This window comes from Lampetra fluviatilis, chromosome 49, assembly GCF_964198595.1.
Source record: "Lampetra fluviatilis chromosome 49, kcLamFluv1.1, whole genome shotgun sequence".
NCBI classification, from domain to species: domain Eukaryota; kingdom Metazoa; phylum Chordata; class Hyperoartia; order Petromyzontiformes; family Petromyzontidae; genus Lampetra; species Lampetra fluviatilis.
In genome coordinates, this window is record NC_136323.1 from 4,375,770 (window position 1) to 4,397,433 (window position 21,664).

General features: G+C 51.9%; 1 protein-coding gene across 2 annotated transcripts in view; it reads right to left on the reverse strand.

Annotated features, from left to right (window-relative positions):
* LOC144948476 (SH2 domain-containing protein 3C-like) overlaps positions 1-20,813 on the reverse strand; it is an 80,954-nt gene extending 60,141 nt beyond the window's left edge. Inside the window, exon 1 of one of the 2 annotated variants that reach the window (XM_078877974.1) lies at positions 20,703-20,813. In XM_078877974.1, the coding sequence (XP_078734100.1) occupies positions 20,703-20,745 (43 nt within the window). In that variant the 5' untranslated portion in view covers positions 20,746-20,813. Of the gene's footprint in view, positions 1-5,310; positions 5,621-20,702 lie in introns of those variants that run through there. The other variant, XM_078877975.1, reaches the window with a different exon arrangement.
* Positions 20,814-21,664: the final 851 nt, after the last annotated feature.

The following is a 21,664-nucleotide window of genomic DNA, read 5'->3' on the forward strand; positions in this document are numbered from 1 at the left end:
CCCCCTAAAGAGGAGCGAATGGTTACGATGCTGTAAGAGCCGCGGTTCTTAACTTTAACTGCAGCCCTTGCACCCATTCAGTTCTCAAACGTATATTGTTTTAAATGCTAATACATACACTAGGTGTGATGAAACAAACTTAGTTCGGACTCACGTGCCCTCGCTTACTTTGTGTTTTCGATGATTTACCTTCGAAAAAAACAAACATCTGGCCACGTCTCGCACCCCCAGAAAGGGGAATCTCGCACCTCGAGATTAAGAAGAACCGCTGCTGCTGTAGAAGAGGGAGGAGGGTGGGTGCGTGCGTGCGTTGGGCAAAAACACTTATCGCCATCCATAGAAGAGGGAGCCAGTGCATTTACAGCGACTGAATCATCGCGAGTGAATTGCAGAGGGAGTGAGTGAGTTGTCGAGGGAGTGAGTTGTCGAGGAAGTGAGTGAATTGTAGAGGGAGTGAATTGTAGAGGGAGTGAGTGAATTGCAGAGGGAGTGAATTGTAGAGGGAGTGAATTGTAGAGGGAGTGAATTGTAGAGGGAGTGAATTGTAGAGGGAGTGAATTGCAGAGGGAGTGAATTGTAGAGGGAGTGAATTGTAGAGGGAGTGAATTGTCGAGGGGGTGAGTGAATTGTAGCGTGAGTGAATTTACAGCGACTGAATCGTCGCGAGTGAATTGAAGAGGAAGTGAGTGAATTGTAGTGTGAGTGAATTGTAGAGAAAGTGAGTGAATTGTTGTCGAGGGAGTGAGTGCATTTACAGTCGGAGGATGCCACGATGCGCCGCGGTGACCTGGCGTGGGATGTTTTTAATCCGTGGAAAGGAAACCTGGGAGGCGCGAGGAAGCCGGTGTCGGACAGGGGGAGAACACACAACGGCAAAGATCCCCCGTGTAGCCTGCCACAGACTGTTGGGGCAAGTGCTGTTAGCGAGCAGCACCACATGAAGGCCGGCACGGCGCACGAGGAGGTGGGTAGCCAGAACCACGCCCGGCCGCCTTTGTCTTCCCCGCAGTACTGATGTTCGCTACACACCACAACAGGTACCCATTTGAGGCCCGGGACCAGTTCAGATCATCGCCGCTTGGCAACGGGTCGTGATCCGGAATCGAACTCGGGCCGCCGGGTTCGGGGCGCAACGCTGACCTCTGCAGCGCTGCGAACTCGGCACTCGCACTCCGGACAAAGCGGTCAGCGCCGCGATGTGGAACCCCCCGAGACCCGAGTTCGATTCCGGCCCACGGCCACAAGCAGCCCCAGCAGCAGTAGCAGCAGCAGCCGTGATTCGCTCAACTCGGCGGCGTGGAACGAGTTAACTCGCCTTGGGGCGGGGAGGGAGGAGGACATTGGCGAACGTGGATAGACGAGTGGTGGTTGTTGATGATGATGGTGGCGGTGGTGGTGGTGGTGTTGGTGGTGTCCGAGAGAAGTGGAGTTTGAACAACAACAAAAATCCCGGCCTGGAGCCACTGCAGAAATCACGGAGCACGAATTCAGTTTTAGCGCCCTCCCCCACCCCTGCCCGCTCCACCACCCCCACCAACGTCACCCCCGCAGTTAAATGTAAAGAAACGTGCACGTGCAGTCGACAGACGAGATGGTGGCGAGGCGTAAAGTCGCGAGAGCGGAGAAGTGGGAACAGAGCGAGAGACGCAGTTCGGTGCGAGGAGTCGAGCGAGAGCGATGTGATTGCTGAGTCGGGTGGAGTGAACGAGAGAGATTTTATTTTATTTTCTACCTACGCGACTTTACCGAAAGAACCAGAGAGTAACGAGAGAGATGTCCATTGGACAGAGGAGAGATGGCGTTCGATGCGAGCTGGGAGGCGCAGACGAGATTAGAGATGAATCAATGCGCTATTTTAAGAGGTTTATTAGCAAACGGCTTTAACTCGACGAGAAGAATTTAAAAGGGGACAAAGGGTCTTTAACAGCTTTAAACATTCGCCAATATAACACGGATCTCTCTCTCTCGCTCACCTACCCACCCACGCATCCATCCACCTACTCACCCACCCTCCAACCCACCCAACCACCCTCTCATCCACCCTCTCATCCACCCTCTCACCCACCTACCCACCCACCTACCCACCCACCTACTCATCCACCCTCCCACCTACCCACCCAACCACACACCCACCCAACCACACACCCACCCAACCACACACACACCCACCCAACCACACACACACCCACCCGCCCACCTACCCACCCACCCGCCCACCTACCCACCCACCCGCCCACCTATTCACCCACCCAACCACCTACCCACCCACCCAACCACCTACCCATCCACCCAGCCACCTACCCATCCACCCAACCAGCCATCCAACCACCTACCCATCCACCCACCCACCTACCCACCCAACCACCTACCCACAACGACCGCGCGCTGCTCCTATGAAAACCACTCTGTGTGGTGGTGGCATTTCTGAGAAAATAAACTTGTGGTGAGTGCGAGATGGGGGGGGGGGCGAGAGGTTCGAGGTGGTGGGGGGGGGTCGCGGTGGAGAGTCGGTGGTGGGGGGCAGGAGGAAGAGAAAGCTTTTCCTGTTTTTTCAAAAAATGCCCAAACCTAAAACCCCAAGGCCGTACGAGTTTTTGACCATCCGCCAAATCGCCGCCACCCCCCCCCCTGCCGCCGATGTCACCCATCCGTGGGGCCCCTTGTGCCCGTCACCCCACAATGAAGGTCCCCAGCCCCGCTCCTCCTCCTCCGTCTCTGATCGTTCGATGGACCCGCGCTCCTACCCCCACACTGTCGCCGTTTCCACAAGTGCCAAGGGATCTACTAACGCACACAGAAGAACAAATGCCGCCCTCGGGATTCCGTTACAGCCTTCCACGGACTGTTGGGGCAAGTGCGGCTTAGCGAGTAAGCAGCAAGCAAGCCAGCAAGCAGAAGCTGCTGTGGTGGTGGTGGTGGTGGCAGCACCTATGAAGGCCGGCACTCACGCACACAAAGGTCCCCCGCATAGCCTGTAACAGACTGTTGGGGCAAGTGCTGTTAGCGAGCACCTATGAAGGCCGACACGGCACACGAAGAGGTGGGTGGCCAGCGACCACGCCCGGCCGCCTTTGTCTCCCCGGCGGCGATGTTTACACGTCGCACCAGGCACTCATTCGAGGCCGAGTCGACCTAGGGGGAGGGGGCCCAGGAATCGGTTCAGATAATCGCCACTGGTGGTGTTGGTGCGCTAACCGCGGCGCCACCGCTCCCTCCCCCCACCACCACCCCCCACCGTTACTCCAGATCGCACGCACAAGAGACAAAGATCCCCTATATAGCTGCGCACACCGTTGGGGGCAAGTGCCGTTACTGTGCAGCTACGCACACACAGGAAGCAAACCCCCCCCACCAACCAACCAAGCACCACCACAGCAGTGCTGACTGCCAGGGCGAGTGTTGTTAGCGAGCACCTATGCACACACACGCGCACACACAAGAGACAAACGATTCCACCCACCCCACCGTGTAGCTTACACGAGGATGTTTGGCCGGGCACGGCGAACAAAAACAAAGCAAATATTCCCCGCGTAGCCTTCCCTTGACTGTTGGGGCAAGTGCTGTTAGCAGCGACCTATACGGAAGGGGGAGGGTGGCGAGCACCACGACCCGGCCGCCTTTGTCTCCCCACTGGCGATGTTTACACACCGCATCGGGCAGTGTTACTCATTTGAGGCTGAGTCAACCTAGGCGGGAGGCCCCCAGGAGACGCGCCGAACGCAAGCGGGACACTCCCCGACATCACCAAGAAGATGGTGGAGATGGTGGAGATGATGGAGATGGTGGAGATGATGGAGATGGTGAAGATGGTGGACATGGTGGTGGAGATGGTGGAGATGGTGAAGTTGGTGGAGATGGTGAAGATGGTGGAGATGGTGAAGATGGTGGAGATGATGGAGATGGTGGAGATGGTGGAGATGATGGAGATGGTGAAGATGGTGGAGAGGGTGGAGAGGGTGAAGATGGTGGAGATGGTGAAGATGATGGAGATGATGAAGATGGTGGAGATGGTGAAGATGGTGAAGATGATGGAGATGGTGAAGATGATGGAGATGGTGAAGATGGTGAAGATGGTGGAGATGGTGAAGATGATGGAGATGGTGAAGATGGTGAAGATGATGGAGATGATGAAGATGATGGAGATGGTGAAGATGGTGAAGATGATGGAGATGGTGAAGATGATGGAGATGGTGAAGATGGTAGAGATGGTGGAGATGGTGGAGATGGTGAAGGTGATGGAGATGGTGGAGATGGTGAAGGTGATGGAGATGGTGAAGATGATGGAGATGGTGAAGATGGTAGAGATGGTGGAGATGGTGGAGATGGTGAAGGTGATGGAGATGGTGGAGATGGTGGAGATGATGGAGATGGTGGAGATGATGGAGATGGTGAAGATGGTGGACATGGTGGTGGAGATGGTGGAGATGGTGAAGTTGGTGGAGATGGTGAAGATGGTGGAGATGGTGAAGATGGTGGAGATGATGGAGATGGTGGAGATGGTGGAGATGATGGAGATGGTGAAGATGGTGGAGAGGGTGGAGAGGGTGAAGATGGTGGAGATGGTGAAGATGATGGAGATGATGAAGATGGTGGAGATGGTGAAGATGGTGAAGATGATGGAGATGGTGAAGATGATGGAGATGGTGAAGATGGTGAAGATGATGGAGATGATGAAGATGATGGAGATGGTGAAGATGGTGAAGATGATGGAGATGATGAAGATGATGGAGATGGTGAAGATGGTGAAGATGGTGGAGATGGTGAAGATGATGGAGATGGTGAAGATGGTAGAGATGGTGAAGATGGTGGAGATGGTGGGATGGTGAAGATGGTGGAGATGGTGAAGATGTTGAAGATGGTGGAGATGGTGGAGATGGTGGAGATGGTGAAGATGATGGAGATGGTGGAGATGGTGAAGGTGATGGAGATGGTGAAGATGGTGAAGATGGTGGAGATGGTGGAGATGTTGAAGATGGTGGAGATGGTGAAGATGGTGGAGATGGTGAAGATGGTGGAGATGGTGAAGATGATGAAGATGGTGGAGATGGTGAAGATGATGGAGATGGTGAAGGTGATGGTGAAGATGGTGGAGATGTTGAAGATGGTGGAGATGGTGAAGATGTTGAAGATGGTGGAGATGGTGGAGATGGTGGAGATGGTGAAGGTGATGGAGATGTTGAAGATGGTGGAGATGGTGAAGATGTTGAAGATGGTAGAGATGGTGGAGATGGTGGAGATGGTGAAGGTGATGGAGATGGTGGAGATGGTGAAGGTGATGGAGATGGTGAAGATGGTGGAGAAGATGATTACCTCGAACTCCGCAGGAAGTAGTCGCCTGGAACTCGGCTGGGTTATTCCGCACCACGGGCGAAGCGACGGCCTTCCTCGGGCGAGTGGTCGGTGGTGGTGGTGGTGGTTGTTGGTGTTGGTTGTTGATGGTGGTGGTGGTTGTTGATGATGGTGGTGGTGGTGATGGTCCCAACGATTTCACGGCACAGAGATAAGGAGGAGAGCTCGTTCACTCACTTGGAGAGAGTTTGAGCGTTTTTCTCGCTCACGTTGTTACGCACGGGCACTCTGTGTGTGTGAGGCTCTGTGTGTGTGTGTGTGAGGCTCTGTGTGTGTGTGAGGCTCTGTGTGTGTGTGTGAGGCTCTGTGTGTGTGTGAGGCTCTGTGTGTGTGTGTGAGGCTCTGTGTGTGTGTGTGAGGCTCTGTGTGTGTGTGTGAGGCTCTGTGTGTGTGTGTGAGGCTCTGTGTGTGTGTGTGAGGCTCTGTGTGTGTGTGTGAGGCTCTGTGTGTGTGTGAGGCTCTGTGTGTGTGTGAGGCTCTGTGTGTGTGTGAGGCTCTGTGTGTGTGTGTGTGAGGCTCTGTGTGTGTGTGAGGCTCTGTGTGTGTGTGTGAGGCTCTGTGTGTGTGTGTGAGGCTCTGTGTGTGTGTGTGAGGCTCTGTGTGTGTGTGTGAGGCTCTGTGTGTGTGTGTGAGGCTCTGTGTGTGTGAGGCTCTGTGTGTGTGTGTGAGGCTCTGTGTGTGTGTGAGGCTCTGTGTGTGTGTGTGAGGCTCTCTGTGTGTGTGTGAGGCTCTGTGTGTGTGTGTGAGGCTCTGTGTGTGTGTGTGAGGCTCTGTGTGTGTGTGTGAGGCTCTGTGTGTGTGTGAGGCTCTCTGTGTGTGTGTGAGGCTCTGTGTGTGTGAGGCTCTGTGTGTGTGTGTGAGGCTCTGTGTGTGTGTGAGGCTCTGTGTGTGTGTGAGGCTCTCTGTGTGTGTGTGAGGCTCTGTGTGTGTGAGGCTCTGTGTGTGTGTGAGGCTCTGTGTGTGTGTGAGGCTCTGTGTGTGTGTGTGAGGCTCTGTGTGTGTGTGAGGCTCTGTGTGTGTGAGGCTCTGTGTGTGTGTGAGGCTCTGTGTGTGTATGTGAGGCTCTGTGTGTGTGTGTGAGGCTCTGTGTGTGTGTGTGAGGCTCTGTGTGTGTGTGTGAGGCTCTGTGTGTGTGTGTGAGGCTCTGTGTGTGTGTGTGTGAGGCTCTGTGTGTGTGTGTGAGGCTCTGTGTGTGTGTGTGAGGCTCTGTGTGTGTGTGTGAGGCTCTGTGTGTGTGTGCGGCTCTATGTGTGTGTGTGAGGCTCTATGTGTGTGTGTGAGGCTCTGTGTGTGTGAGAGACCGTGTGTGAGACTCTGTGTGTGAGACTGTGTGTGTGAGACTCTCTGTGTGTGTGTATCTCTCTGTGTGAGACTCTCTGTGTGTGTGACTCTGTGTGTGTGTTTGAGACTCTGTGGGTGTTTGAGACTCTCCCTCTATGTGTGTGTGGAAGTCTGTGTGTTTGTGTGTGAGACTCTCTGTGTGTGTGAGACTCTGTGTTTGTGTATTACAATCTCTCTCTCTCTGTGTGTCACTGCAAAACTCTTGCCTCTTTGCCTTTGTTCACGTGAACTCTGCCATCTGCCCCGGGCGGTTTGAGCAGCGAACTGCGCTACGAAGCTTCCCTCCCTCCCTCCCACCACCACCACCACCAAACCTCCACTCCCGAGTGACTGCAGCGCAGCCTCTACACTCCGACGAACAACCTCCTTCTCACCTTCTGTCCAAGATCCCCTCGCACTGCTCACACACCGCAAACTCACTCCGCTGATGGCTCGCTCTCCCCGCCCTCCACCCCTCCCTCTCCTGCGTGCCCACACTACCCCACACACCACCCCCACACACCACCCCCAACGTGTTCCACGCCTACAGCCCCCATCCTGCTCCACTCGCTCGAACTCTCTCACGCGCACAGCTCTCTCGATAGGTCAGCAGACTCAGCACCGAACCTCCCCCGCGCCCTCTCCCCGATTGCATCTCCCCCCCACCCCTCTTCCCCACCCCCTCCTCCTCCTCCTCCCACCACCACCATCCCCCTCCTCCTCCTATTGAGAACCCCACGCGGCTCGCTGGAGTGGACCCGTCTGGAAGACATAAAGATTCAGCGCGGCGATCTGGAATGCAGATGTTGTTGGGGCCGTTTGATGAGCGGGCGGGGTTGATGTTGATAAGATGAGCGGGCGGATGAGCTGAGGGAGCAGGCGGGCGGCTGAGCGGGTGGGTGGGTGAGCTGGGTGGGTGGGTGAGCTGAGCGGGTGGGTGAGCTGAGCGGGTGGGTGGGTGAGCTGGGTGGGTGGGTGAGCTGAGCAGGTTGGTGGGTGAGCTGTGCGGGCGGGTGGGTGAGCTGAGCGGGCGGGCGGGTGAGCTTGGAGGGTGAGCTGAGCGGGGTGGTGGGTGAGCTGGGTGGGTGAGCTGGGCGGGCGGGTGAGCTTGGAGGGTGAGCTGAGCGGGGTGGTGGGTGAGCTGGGTAGGTGAGCTGAGCGGGGTGGTGGGTGAGCTGTGCGGGCGGGCGGGTGAGCTTGGAGGGTGAGCTGAGCGGGGTGGTGGGTGAGCTGAGCGGGTGAGCTGAGTGGGGTGGTGGGTGAGCTGGGCGGGTGGGTGAGCTGAGCGGGCGGGGGGGGGGTGAGCGGGGTGGTGGGTGAGCTGAGCGGGTTAGCTGAGCGGGGTGGTGGGTGAGTCTATCTCTCTCTGCGGGTGCTGTTATCACGGCTGTTGTTTATGAACTGGCTTCAGCTGGCTGACCACGTGTTGAGTTTAAAGTTTGTTTTATTTTGCACGTTTAAAAGTGATTCCTTCTGATGATGAAAACATGGGCATTGTTTAAAACAGAATAATCATAATAACCATTGTTCCCGTCCTCCATTGTTATCCCCCCATTGTGTCGCGTCGCTACGAGACAAAGAATCCATTCGGAAATCTCGCAGCGCAGTAAAAAAAATTAACCCGTAAAAACAACGTTTTTCACTATAAATCCTTTATATGCGTGTTCAATGGGCCACAACCCAGCCCACATTGGTCTTTGAAACGGGCGGCTAGAGTCCTCTCGTCCTCTGGCTTGAGATGGCTGCCACCTATGGGTCAGATGATTGCCTGCCACCATTAAGCAATTGGTAATTAAATATAAAAAAAATTTTACCTAAAAAGTGTAACATTTTTTCACGAAAATAAATTGTCACGCACAACGAGTCTGTGTGCAAAATGTCAGCTCGATTGGATCACGGGAAGTGGGTTAAAAAACTACCGAAAGATTTGCACGGTCGTAAGCGCGCAAGCAAGCAAGCAAGTGAACTTAATATAAAGGATTTAAAAATAACCCATCCGTGGTAGCAAACGGGCCCGCGGAAGTGAATTTCGGAGAGCTGCCTCCGAGATCTGTTGGAAGAGGTCACCTCTAAGCCCACCAAGCAGGCGGCAGCGCTGTTCTATCACGCCGATGTTGTTGTTTTTTTCATTTCATTTCATTCCCCGAGCCGGAATGTCGCCAAATTAAATGCAAACCCAACATTATTCATTGTCAAGGGGATTGTGTGCGCGTGTGCGTGTGCGTGTGTGTACACGTGTATGTGTGTACACGTGTGTGTGTGTGTGCGTGAGCGGTGGTGCAGCGGTTAGCGCCACGCTGCGCTACGAACCCGGCGACCCGGGTTCGATTCACGCTCACGGCCAACACCGGTGACGATTATCTGAACCGGTTCTGGGCCTCCCCTAGGTCGACTCAGCCTCAAATTAGTACCTGGTGCGACGTGTAAACATCGCCATTGGGGAGACAAAGGCGGTCGGGCGTGGTGTTGGCCACCCACCCCCTCGTGTGACGTGCCGGCCTTCATAGGTGCTCGCTAACAGCACTTGCCCCTACAGTCTGTTAAGGCTATGCGGGGGGGGGGGATCTTTGTGTGCGTGAGTGCCGGCCTTCATAGATGCTACCTCGCTAACAGCACTTGCCCCAACAGTCTGTTAAGGCTATATGAGAGAGGCGGGGGAGGGGGGACCTTTGTCTTTATCTTTGTGCGTGGAGGTCTCTCTCACCATCGCGAGGCACCGACCCATCTCGACGAGATCTGACGATAAAATATGAACGCCGACGAAGAAGATCTGGAAGGTGGGGGGGGTGTTGTGTGAAATATATAATGAAATCATTGATGTCTGCAATTATTCCGCCTGCTATGTACACGATCGCTTCGTAACACGCGTTTCATTAACTCACTCTGTCTGTTGTTGTTGTCGTTGTTGTTGTCGTATCCTCAAATCTTGCAACTCAATTTTAACCCACTTCCCAATGTGGTATCGACTGCAAACTTGGTATACTCATGTCACACTGATGACAATACTATATTCTATCATAACAACTATAATATATATTTTTTAAACAATCTCTTTTATCTGTTATGTTTCGGCTTGGGTCTAATTGTCCACGCTCAACTCACGTTGGCTGTAAATCGGCCACGGCCCCTTACGTTGTGGCAAGCTTCGGGGCCACTTCCTGGAGTCGTGGAGTTCTGCCATTACTCGTACGGTACATTAAAGCGTGTTTAAAAATTTTTTTTTTTAATATTACTTACATCGCCTCTGTCTCCCACTGAGAGGGCCCACATCTACCCGTGGAAATGGGGAGGGGGTGAGAAGTGGGGGGGGGGGGGTTGAAGAGGGGGGGGGGGTGGCGGCTGATAAGAACTCCCTTCCATCGGTGTGGCTTCATTCAAAGTATGTCGGGTCCCATGGTTCTTTTGTGCAAGCTTATCATCCACTCGCTATCTTTCTCTCTCTGTCTCTGTCTTTCTCTTGTGTCGAGTAACAACGCCCTCCCCCTCGCCCCTCCCCTCCGAAAATATGCACCGCGCGTTAGCTTGACCCGGCAAGTAGGGGGTGGGTGGTTCGGGGGTCGTGCTTGCGCTGAAAAATGCGAAAGATTCCCCCATCCTCGTGCGAACTGAGACTCGGGATTCGCCCCTACTTCGTCAGCATGGGCAGCGGCATCCCCAGCGGGTGTCCGTTATCATTCCAGACGGAAATGTTCAAACGCCTGCCACGTGTACCTGGCGAGGTAGTCAACGTGGCGAGATGTTAACTACCTCGCTTGGTGTATAAAGTCTCGCCACCGTGAAGAAATGTTAACTACCTCGCCTGGTATACAAAGCATCGCCACCGTGGTGAAATGTTAACTACCTCGCCTGAAGTCACGTAGAAGGGAAATAATAAAAATATAAAATTCTCACGATGCTTCGATTGCAACACAAGCAATCGTCATCAGGTTTTATTTTTATTATTCAATTATTTCCCTCCTACGTGACTTTACCGAAAGAATATGAATCCCTGCAGTCACGAAAGTTTTAAATCGAAATTTTACCTCGCCTGGTGTACAAAACCTCGCCACCGTGGCGAAATGTTAACTACCTCGCCCGGTATACAGGTCGTGGGTTCGATCTCAACTCTGACAACGCCTGCTGCTGTATATTTGGAGTTTGCGTGTCTCTCTCTCTCCCCGTGGTCGTGTGGTTTTTTCTCGAGGTCCTCCCGGTTTTTTCCCTCCACATTTTTAGAATCAACATCACGTGTTGCGAGTATTTGGGCCGCTACAATCAGACGATCAGAATCTTGACTTCTGCTGGAGGAATCCGATGAGCTACAAAGCTCTTTTCACAGATGTCCCGTCATGGCGGGTAGGAACGTCACAACAACAAACAACACGAAAACACGATCCTAGCGCAGAGTGCAAGAACGGTAAACAGATCAGCCAAACGCCTACAAATGAAACGAAACCATCCCCATCATACCAAACAAAATCCACTGAGGCATGAACTTTAGTAAGCCACTTCGTTGGGCTATCATTTGTGTCCAGGTCGCTTCTAAAAATAAAAGAGCTGTAGAGCTGAGTGGGCCTTAGCAGGTCAAATAAAGAACAATAGTTTAGTTCACACGGGGGGGCAGGTCGTCTTTGTCTTTGCTAGGTAAGTATGTGCGTTGAACTTCTTTTGCACCGCACGCAGCCAACCGCGCTAATCGGTAGGTGCTGGGATTCATACTCTTAGGTTGTTTCGGTAAAGTCACGTAGGGACTGAATAAGTAAATAATAAATAATAAACCTATTAGAAATAATAATAGAAATAAAATGTTATTTAATTTTTTATATAAAAAAATTAAATAAAATATTATTTTATTTCTATGATTATTTCTATTTTATTAAATAAAATATAATTGTATTAAATAAAATATTATTTTATTTAAATAAAAACATGTTTTTTAATTAAATAAAATGTTTTTTTTTTATTAAATAAAATATTTTTTTATTTCTATGATTATTTCTATTTTATTAAATAAAATATAATTGTATTAAATTAAATATGATTTTATTTAAATAAAAACATGTTTTTTAATTAAATAAAATGTTTTTTAATTAAATAAAATATTATTTTATTTCTATGATTATTTCTATTGTTTGTGTGATTTATTTATTATTCTCTTACCTACGTGACTTTACCGAAAAAGCCGAAGACTGAATCCTTGCAGTCACGAAAGCTTCAAATCTAGAATTAGGAGCTGGGATTCCTGAGTTTTAGGCCGAGCGAGCGAGAAATCGCGGGGGGGGTGGGGGCTGGCGTGGGTAGTGTTTATGCAGACGGGCGGAACTAACTCGTCGATGTGTGTACACGTGCTCTTGTACGTCTGTGTTTGTGCCAGAGAGAGAGTGAGTGAGTGCACGTGTGCGTGGCTTTGAGTGGCAGCTTGCCGTCGACACTTCTTCACGTGGCCTCGGAGTGCACCTGTTTAAACTATAAACGAAACTAATTTTTACTTTTTATTTATTTCTGACCAGGTAAGGTCCCACTGAGCAGTGCAGCTCATCTTTAAGATGCGAGTCTGGCTATCGCAGATTATAGCCCAATGAAGTTGGCGTATCATCGCGGGGACATTTCAAGCAGCGAAATACTGTGAACACGTGGCGATGTTGATTCTAAAAATGTGGAGGGATAATACGGAGGACCCCGAGAAAAATCCACGCGACCACGGGAAGAGAGAGAGAGAGAGACACGCAAACTCCAAATATACAGCAGCTGGCGTCAGGGTCGGGATCGAACCCACGACCTCCTGCACACCAGGCGAGGTAGTTAACATCTCCTAGCCACCGTGATGATGATGAGAGAGAGACACGCAAACTCAAAATATACAGCAGCTGGCGTCAGGGTCGGGATCGAACCCACGACCTCCTGCACACCAGGCGAGGTAGTTAACATCTCCTAGCCACAGTGGCGTGCCTCGCCTGGCACAAGCGCCGTGGAGATGTCACGGAACTGTGGCTGATGTTGAGAAGCGGTGGCGCAGCGGGAAGGCGACCGGGCAGAGACCACGAACCCCACCGACGCGAACCACCGTTCTGTGCCCAGGCTACACGGGGGGGGGGTGTGGGGGGGTGCGGTGGTGTAGTTGCGGTCTAGCGCGCTCCGGCTGCGACACACCCGCACAGAGACGAGCTCGACTCCCCGCTACCGGCCAATGTCGGTGGCGAATATTCGAACCGGCCCCTCCTACCGGGCCTCCCCGAGGTCTACTCGGCCTCAAATAATGTGTAAATATCGCCACGAGGGAGACAAAGGCGGCCGCGCGTGGTGCTGGCCACCCACCCCCCCCCCCCCCTCTCTCGTTGTGACGTTCCAGCCTCAGTGGGTGCTCGCCAACGGCACTTGCCCCCAACGGTTTTGTGAAAGTCTAAGCCGGGGGAGCTTTGTCTTTGTGCAAGTCTACGTGCGGTATGCTCAAGCACTTACCATTGTCGGCAGCACTTGCCCTAGAAGCCTTTGAAAGGTTATACGTGTACGCGTGGTGTGTACGCGTGGTGTGTACGCGTGGTGTGTACGCGTGGTGTGTACGCGTGGTGTGTACGCGTGGCGTTTACGCGTGGCGTGTACGCGTGGCGTGTACGCGTGGCGTGTACGCGTGGCGTGTACGCGTGGCGTGTACGCGTGGTGTGTACGTGTGGAGCGGTGAGCGCGCAGCGCTACGAATCCGGTGACCCGAGTTCGATTCCCGCTCACGGCCACCAACACCGATGACGATTTTATCCGAACCGATCCTGCATCCTCCTCCCCGAGGTCGACTCAGCCTCAAATGAGTACCCGGTGCGGTGTGTAAACATCGCCACTGGGGAGACAAAGGCGGCCGGGCGTGGTTGCTGGCCACCCACCCCCTCGTGTGCCGTGCCGGCCTTCATAGGTGCTCGCTAACAGCACTTGCCCCAACAGTCTGTTAAGAATATACGGGGGATCTTTGTCTTTGTGTACAAGGTGGGTCTCTGTGTAAGTCTATGATGTCTGTAGCTCTGTGTAAGTCTGTGATGTATCTGGGTCTCTGTGTAAGTCTATGTTGTGTGGCTCTGTATAAGTCTGTGGCTCTCTGTGTAAGTCTGTGTCTCTCCGTGTAAGTCTGTGGTGTATCTGGGTCTCTGTGTAAGTCTGTGGCTCTCTGCGTAAGTCTGTGATGTCTCTGGCTCTCTGTGTAAGTCTATGATGTCTGTGGCTCTGTATAAGTCTGTGTCTCTCTGTGTAAGTCTGTGGTGTATCTGGGTCTCTGTGTAAGTCTGTCATGTCTGTGGCTCTGTATAAGTCTGTGGCTCTCTGTGTAAGTCTATGATGTCTGTGGCTCTCTGTGTAAGTATGTGGCTCTCCGTGTAAGTCTGTGATGTCTCTGGCTCTCTGTGTAAGTCTATGATGTATGTGGCTCTGTATAAGTCTGTGTCTCTCTGTGTAAGTCTGTGGCTCTGTGTAAGTCTGTGATGTCTGTGGCTCTCTGTGTAAGTCTGTGGCTCTCTGTGTAAGTCTGTGATGTCTCTGGCTCGCTGTGTAAGTCTGTGGCTCTCTGTGTAAGTCCATGATGTCTCTGGCTCTCTGTGTAAGTCCATGATGTCTCTGGCTCTCTGTGTAAGTCTATGATGTATGTGGCTCTGTATAAGTTTGTGTCTCTCTGTGTAAGTCTGTGGCTCTGTGTAAGTCTGTGATGTATCTGTGTAAGTCTGTGGCTCTCTGTGTAAGTCCATGATGTCTCTGGCTCTCTGTGTAAGTCTGTGGCTCTCTGTGTAAGTCCATGATGTCTCTGGCTCTCTGTGTAAGTCCATGATGTCTCTGGCTCTCTGTGTAAGTCGATGTCCACTTAGCTGCAGCTAGCAAAGCCCCCAGGTCTCCCTTGCAAAAGAGACATCGGATCCCCATGGGCTCTTACCTGGATATAAATAAAGTGTCGGGCCCGTCTATATTTGACCACAATGACCCCCATGGCGTTCGTCCCTTAAATAGGCGGCCCACTGGTTGCCCTCCTCCCGCTCGAAACCTCAAAACTCTCGCACGCGGCATCGCCGCTAGCGTGGCAGCAAGGAATCCTCTTGACAAAACACCCCTCTCCCCCAAAAAAAAAAACACAAAGCTCATCTTTGGGACTCGGTGTGGGTGGTTCTTGGCAAAAAAAAAAAAAGTTTCGAAAAATATAATTTGTAATAGCATAATATATAGAATAAAGTAAATTACGAATGCACTTTTGAAAGTAATAAAACAATTATCAAAAAATAATCAATAACACTGGTCAACAAAAAAAAGATTTTGGCCTGGACTTTTGCAGCTGTTTTAGACTAATTTCAGGGTGCTGATTCCAAATCTGATCTCAGATTTGCTCTATCACATCTCATTTTTATGCTATCGGCATACCCCATTTTCATTGATTTTACCCGAAATTAACTCTGTCACTTATGATTGCAAGTTGTTGCGAGTCAGTGACTGCGTTAGTGTTAAAATATGGTGCTGTATTTTTAGGATAGTGTGTTTATAATATAATTTTATGTAGATATCCACATTTTTTAAATATTTTTATTCTGCAGTTTTTATTGAAAATGCAATATTTGATATCTCAAAAAAACTGATTCCAGATTTGGAATCAGCACCCCAAAATGACCTTAAACCCGTTGGAATACCTTATGCCAGAAAAAGTGTGTTGACCAATGTATAATTAAAGTAATAAAATGATTAAAATAAAAAATACGAAATAATACAAACGTGGCATGACGGTACGGGGTGGGGTTATTCGCCGCGGCGAGGGGGCACGATGATCGAGTGTCGACGGGGAGGTCCTCGCGGCGAGCGGCGCGTTCGAAACGAGCGTAGAGACGCGTTGCGGAGCGAAAGCAACGAACGTCGTGGGATTTGCATTCTCTCTCTCCAAACTCACGCCGTGCGTGTGTGCGTGCGTGCCGAATTAGCGCGTTCAGCTCACGCGACAAACAAATGCCGATGAGGCCGTCTCGGGCGGTGGCGGCGGTGGGTTAACGACGCGTTAGTATCTACGCGATCTGTAACCTACGAAAATAAAATAAAACTTTGTTGACGATGAAGTCTGTCGAGATACGATCTGCTACTGCTACCACTACGCGCGCCGCTCAGTGAGATGGCGGGACAAGTGACGGAGGGTCCGCCGCCGCGAAGCCGTATCACTCACGCTCCGCAGAGCAGATCAAGAAAGTAGTTCGTCGTCGACCGCTCAGAAACCGCGTTATAACGGTGCCCGTTCCGCGTTATAACGGTGGGATTATTCCGTGTTATAGCGGGCGGTTGTGGCAGACAAAGGAGCGAGCGCGTCCGAGAGCTTGTCCACCGTGGAGATGGAGCGGTGAATCCGGCTCGTGCGCTGGTGTCTTCGCGGATTGTTATACAACTGGCTTAGGGGTCGTGGTTCTGTTTTATTTTATTTTATTTAAAGACGAATGCGTTGACGATGGACTAATCATCCCCCCTTTTATTAACGCCAAAGATGGGCCACTAACGGAGGTCCAACCGAGGTTGGAAAATGTGAATGGCATTTGCTCTGTCCCTCCGTCTGTCGCTCCATCCGTCTGTTTTATTTGTCTGTCCATCTGTCCGATCGTCACATCGGGCAGCCACTGTTGGGCTTCACCAACATCGATGCTCATCAGCAATTGTTGCAACGCAAGCGATGGCACGCGAGCGTGTGAGGGTATTCCCCGCGCGACCCCAGCCCGCCCACGTGTTCCGCAGCGTGGCCGTGCCCAGGACAGATGGACACGCGGTGACCCCCAGTGAACCGTCGACTTCTGAGAGTGTTGCCGACGATAGCCTCGCCCGCCTCCACCCACCCACCCACCCACTCGACCGACCATCCCACCCCTCCTCCTCCTCCGAGCTCTCAGATACTCACTACACGTGCGTTCAACGTCAACCGATAGAACGCACGCCGAGTGAAAGCTTCACTCCGTTGACGAGAGGGGGATGTCACCTCCGAGACGCAGAAGATCCGGGACGCATCGTGGGCACGGTGAAGAAGTGGTGATGCCAGATGATCGGAGGACACGCTCACTCGCTCACCCACATACTCACCCACCTACTCACCCACATACTCACTCACATGCTCTCTAACTCACTCGCACATTCACTAACACCCCCACTCACTCACCTACTCAGCCACCTACTCACTCACCTACTAATCCACCTACCCTCTAACTCACTCGCACACTCACCTATACTCCCACTCACTCACCTACTCAGCTACCTACTCACCCACATACTCACCCACATACCCTCTAACTCACTCGTACACTCACTAACACCCCCACTCACTTACCTACTCAGCCACCGACTCACCCACCTACTCACCCACCTACTCATCCACCTACTTTCTAACTCACTCGCACACTCACCAACACCCCCACTCACTCACCTACTCACCCACCTACTCACCTACTCGCACACTCACAAACACTCACTCACCTACTAACCCACCTACCCTCTCAATCGTTCACTGCATCGCGCGCTTTCAGATGCGCCCTTGCGGCCGTCTGGAACGCTCTTCCTTCCAATAATTAGGAAGCCACTGGAGCTATGCACTTTCAAATCATCTCGATGTGGACTGTTTCACTCAGCTACCCCGGTACAACCCTCGCTGTGTTCTGGTGGAACGCGCTCGACTGTTCCACTCAACTACCCCGATAAACCTCGCTGTGTTCTAGTGGAACGCGCTCGACTGTTCCACTCAACTACCCCGATAAACCTCGCTGTGTTCTGGTGGAACGCGCTCGACTGTTCCACTCAACTACCCCGATAAACCTCGCTGTGTTCTGGTGGAACGCGCTCGACTGTTCCACTCAACTACCCCGATAAACCTCGCTGTGTTCTGGTGGAACGCGCTCGACTGTTCCACTCAACTACCCCGATAAACCTCGCTGTGTTCTGGTGGAACGCGCTCGACTGTTCCACTCAACTACCCCGATAAACCTCGCTGTGTTCTGGTGGAACGCGCTCGACTGTTCCACTCAACTACCCCGATAAACCTCGCTGTGTTCTGGTGGAACACGTGGACTGCTCCACTCAGCTACCCCGATAAACCTCGCTGTGTTCTGGTGGAACACGTGGACTGCTCCACTCAGCTACCCCGATAAACCTCGCTGTGTTCTGGTGGAACACGTGGACTGCTCCACTCAGCTACCCCGATAAACCTCGCTGTGTTCTGGTGGAACACGTGGACTGCTCCACTCAGCTACCCCGTTACAGCAGCGGAACCTGACCTCTGAGTTGGTAATCGAGGCCCCGCCCGAGAGAATGATTTCCTTTTTGCAATTTCCGATCATGAACGTTGCCATTTCCTGTGTAAATGCCAACATGTAATGGCAATATTATATATATTTGTTATATATATATGTGTATTTCAGTGTTAACGATTGTGATCAGAGTGATTTAAAAAAATTGTATCGTGGCCAGCCGGTGGTGTTAACCCATCGCAGATTGGGTGGCGTGCACCTAAGCGGTAATTATTTAGAGGTGAGCGGTGGCAGGGGGGGGCTCACCGCCTTGTCCAGATGAGAGATAACAATTTAAACGAGCGATGGAGGAAGATTAGGGCTATTTAGACAAGAGATAAAAGGTTTAGAGCGATGCCAGACGAGATAAGAGACGGGAGATTATGATTTGTCTCTTTGTGTTTTGTTTGGGTGTCCCTCACCCACAGCACCTCCGACGGGCACGTTTGGCTAAGTACGGGCGCGAAAAATAAGTTCCGGCCTAATAATAAGTTACAAAAATAAGTTGCAACGTGATAATTAGTTCCAAAAATAACTTCCAAAAATAAGTTCCAACCTAATAATAAGTTGCCAAAATAAGTTCCAGCATAATCATTAGTGCCAAAAATAAGTTCCAAAAATAAGTTCCAACGTAATAATGAGTTACAAAAATAAGTTCCAAAAATATTCCGATGCTAATTCCTTTGAGTAAATATCACGGGAAAAGAGCCGAATGGAAGCGAGACCACGATTACCGAAGGCTGCGAGGGATGGCACGGGACAGACACAGAGATGGAGAGAGAAAGAGAGATGTCCATTATCTTGGCATGGGTACCCAAGCGATTTGGATTCAAGCGGGGCGCCACGGTGGCTAGGAGACGTTAACTACCTCGCCTGGTATACAGGAGGTCGTGGGTTCGATCCCGACACTGACACATGCTGTATGTTTGGAGTTTGCGTGTCTCTCTCTCTCTCATCATCATCACGGTGGCTAGGATATGCTAACTACCTCACCTGGTATACAGGAGGTTGTGGGTTCGATCTCGACAATGACGCCTGCTGTATATTTGGAGTTTGTGTGTGTCTCTCTCTCATCATCATCACGGTGGCTAAGAGATGTTAACTACCTCGCCTGATATACAGGAGGCTTTCTGTGTAAGTCAATGATGTCTGTGATTCTCTGTGTAAGTCCATGATGTCTGTGGCTCTCTGTGTAAGTACATGATGTCTGTGTCTCTCTGTGTGAGTCTATGATGTCTGTGTCTCTCTGTGTGAGTCTATGATGTCTGTGTCTCTCTGTGTGAGTCTACGTGTGTGGGTCAAGTCGATGTTTTTGGTGTCTCGCCCCATTGTTCTCGAATCTGGGGGGAACCTCTTGAGCTGCTTGGGGCCGGCGAGCGTTTTGCTTTGGTTGCTCCGCGCGCGTGCGTCTGGCGCGCGCGCGCGCACCAGCTGACTGGGGATGGGCATCCGAACACAGAGAGCAGCACCCCCCCACCACCCCCCCTGCTGCCCCTCCCCCCGCCCCCTGCCCCCCCCCAGCCCCCCCCCCACACTCACCCACCATCTCCAATCTCCACGCCGAATAGATTGGAGATTATTCTCTTTGGCTCTTTTTTTTTACGATCAGTGGAAACAAGAAGATGCTCGGTGTGTTCTGCACTTTGCTTCGTTCATCATTTCGTTTTTTTTTAAACTTTGCTTTATGTAAAACCCCCACCTCTCGCTCACTCTCTCGCTCACTCTCTCGGTCACTCTCTCGCTCACTCTCTCGGTCACTCTCTCGGTCACTCTCTCGCTCACTCTCTCGCTCACTCTCTCGGTCACTCTCTCGGTCGCTCTCTCGCTCACTCTCTCGCTCACTCTCTCGTTCACTCTCTCGCTCACTCTCTCGCTCACTCTCTCGGTCACTCTCTCGCTCACTCTCTCGCTCACTCTCTCGGTCACTCTCTCGCTCACTCTCTCGGTCACTCTCTCGCTCACTCTCTCGCTCACTCTCTCGGTCACTCTCTCGCTCACTCTCTCGCTCACTCTCTCGGTCACTCTCTCGCTCACTCTCTCGGTCACTCTCTCGCTCACTCTCTCGCTCACTCTCTCGCTCACTCTCTCGGTCACTCTCTCGCTCACTCTCTCGCTCACTCTCTCGCTCACTCTCTCGGTCACTCTCTCGCTCACTCTCTCGCCCACTCTCTCGCTCACTCTCTCGCTCACTCTCTCGCTCTCTCTCGTTCTGCACGCAGCCCTTCTCGCAGTTCTTTGGTTCTTTCTGACTTTACCGAAAGAACCAACGAGTATGGATTCCTGCAGTCGCGAAAGCTTCCAATCAAAAATAGATTTGAGATTGCGACGAACATTCAAAACGGAAGAGGAGTGAGACGCTTCGTGCACAGAGCTTGCCGCCCGGGTGAACTTTGCGCAATAAGCTACAGTGTACACACACACAGAGGGCAATCACGAACAATCCTCGCGGGGTTATTTCATTATTTTCCCCCTCTCTCCTCTCTTTTTTTTACGATCAGAGGAAACAAGAAGATGCTCGGTGTAGTCGGCACTTTGCTTCGTTCATCATTTAGTTTTTTTAGTTTTTTTTAATGCTTTGCTTTCTGTTGAGAAGATACGCACCGATATGTAAATATATAACAGCGGCACGACCGCGTTCGGGTGATCGCGCGCGGCGTCCGACGTTTCGCGTCGGGAGCCTTCTTCTCGAGCCTGAATTCTGAAAATTCGACGGGACGGGGGGTGGGGGGGGGGTCAGGGGTTGGGAGAGGGTGGGGGTTAGGGAGCGAGTGAGCGGTGCTGATTGTTACTGACCTCTACGCTGCACCTGCGCACGAAGGCAGCGGATGCTGGACATGATGTGTGCCCTGTGGGCCGCGTTTCGCACGCCCAGGTCGCGCAGCTGCGCCTCCGATAGGTGCAGCAGATCCTGCACACCGTGGGGGGGGGGGGGGGGCAAGAGGGGTTTAGGGGCGAGACGTCCGCTGAGCCGTGCCGTGCGTGGAAGAGTAGGCCAAGTTTGCTGATCACGTGGGCATTTAATGCAGCAAATTCCTCGAAACGCGCGACGTCGATTTTAAATGTGGAGGAAAAAACCCTGGAGACAAATCCACGCGACCACGGGGAGAGAGAGAGACACGCAAACTACAAATATACAGCAGCAGCAGGCGTCAGGGTCGGGAGCGAACCCACGACCTCCTGCACACCAGGCGAGGTAGTTAACATCTCCTAGCCACCGTGATGATGATGAGAGAGAGAGACCCGCAAACTCCAAATACACAGCAGCAGCAGGCGTCAGGGTCGGGAGCGAACCCACGACCTCTTGTACACCAGGCGAGGTAGTTAACATCTCCTAGCCACCGTGATGATGATGAGAGACACGCAAACTCCAAATATACAGCAGCAGGCGTCTGGGTCGGGAGCGAACCCACGACCTCTTGTACACCAGGCGAGGTAGTTAACATCTCCTAGCCACCGTGATGATGATGAGAGACACGCAAACTACAAATATACAGCAGGCGTTAGGTTCAGAAACGTACCTACGACCTCCTGTATACCAGGCGAGGTAGTTAGGGAATTAATGAGTCAACGTAAATTATGCGAGCCCTTTGATCTCTACCGTCCCGTCCATTGTGTCTATTAAAATACACACAATACACACAATACACACAATACACACGCGTGCCAACAAGGACACTCAATTGATTTTTTATCGTGTCGAAGTTTTGTGCAAAACTAGCGACGACTGGCCAAGCCTAATAAGATAATCTATCGAA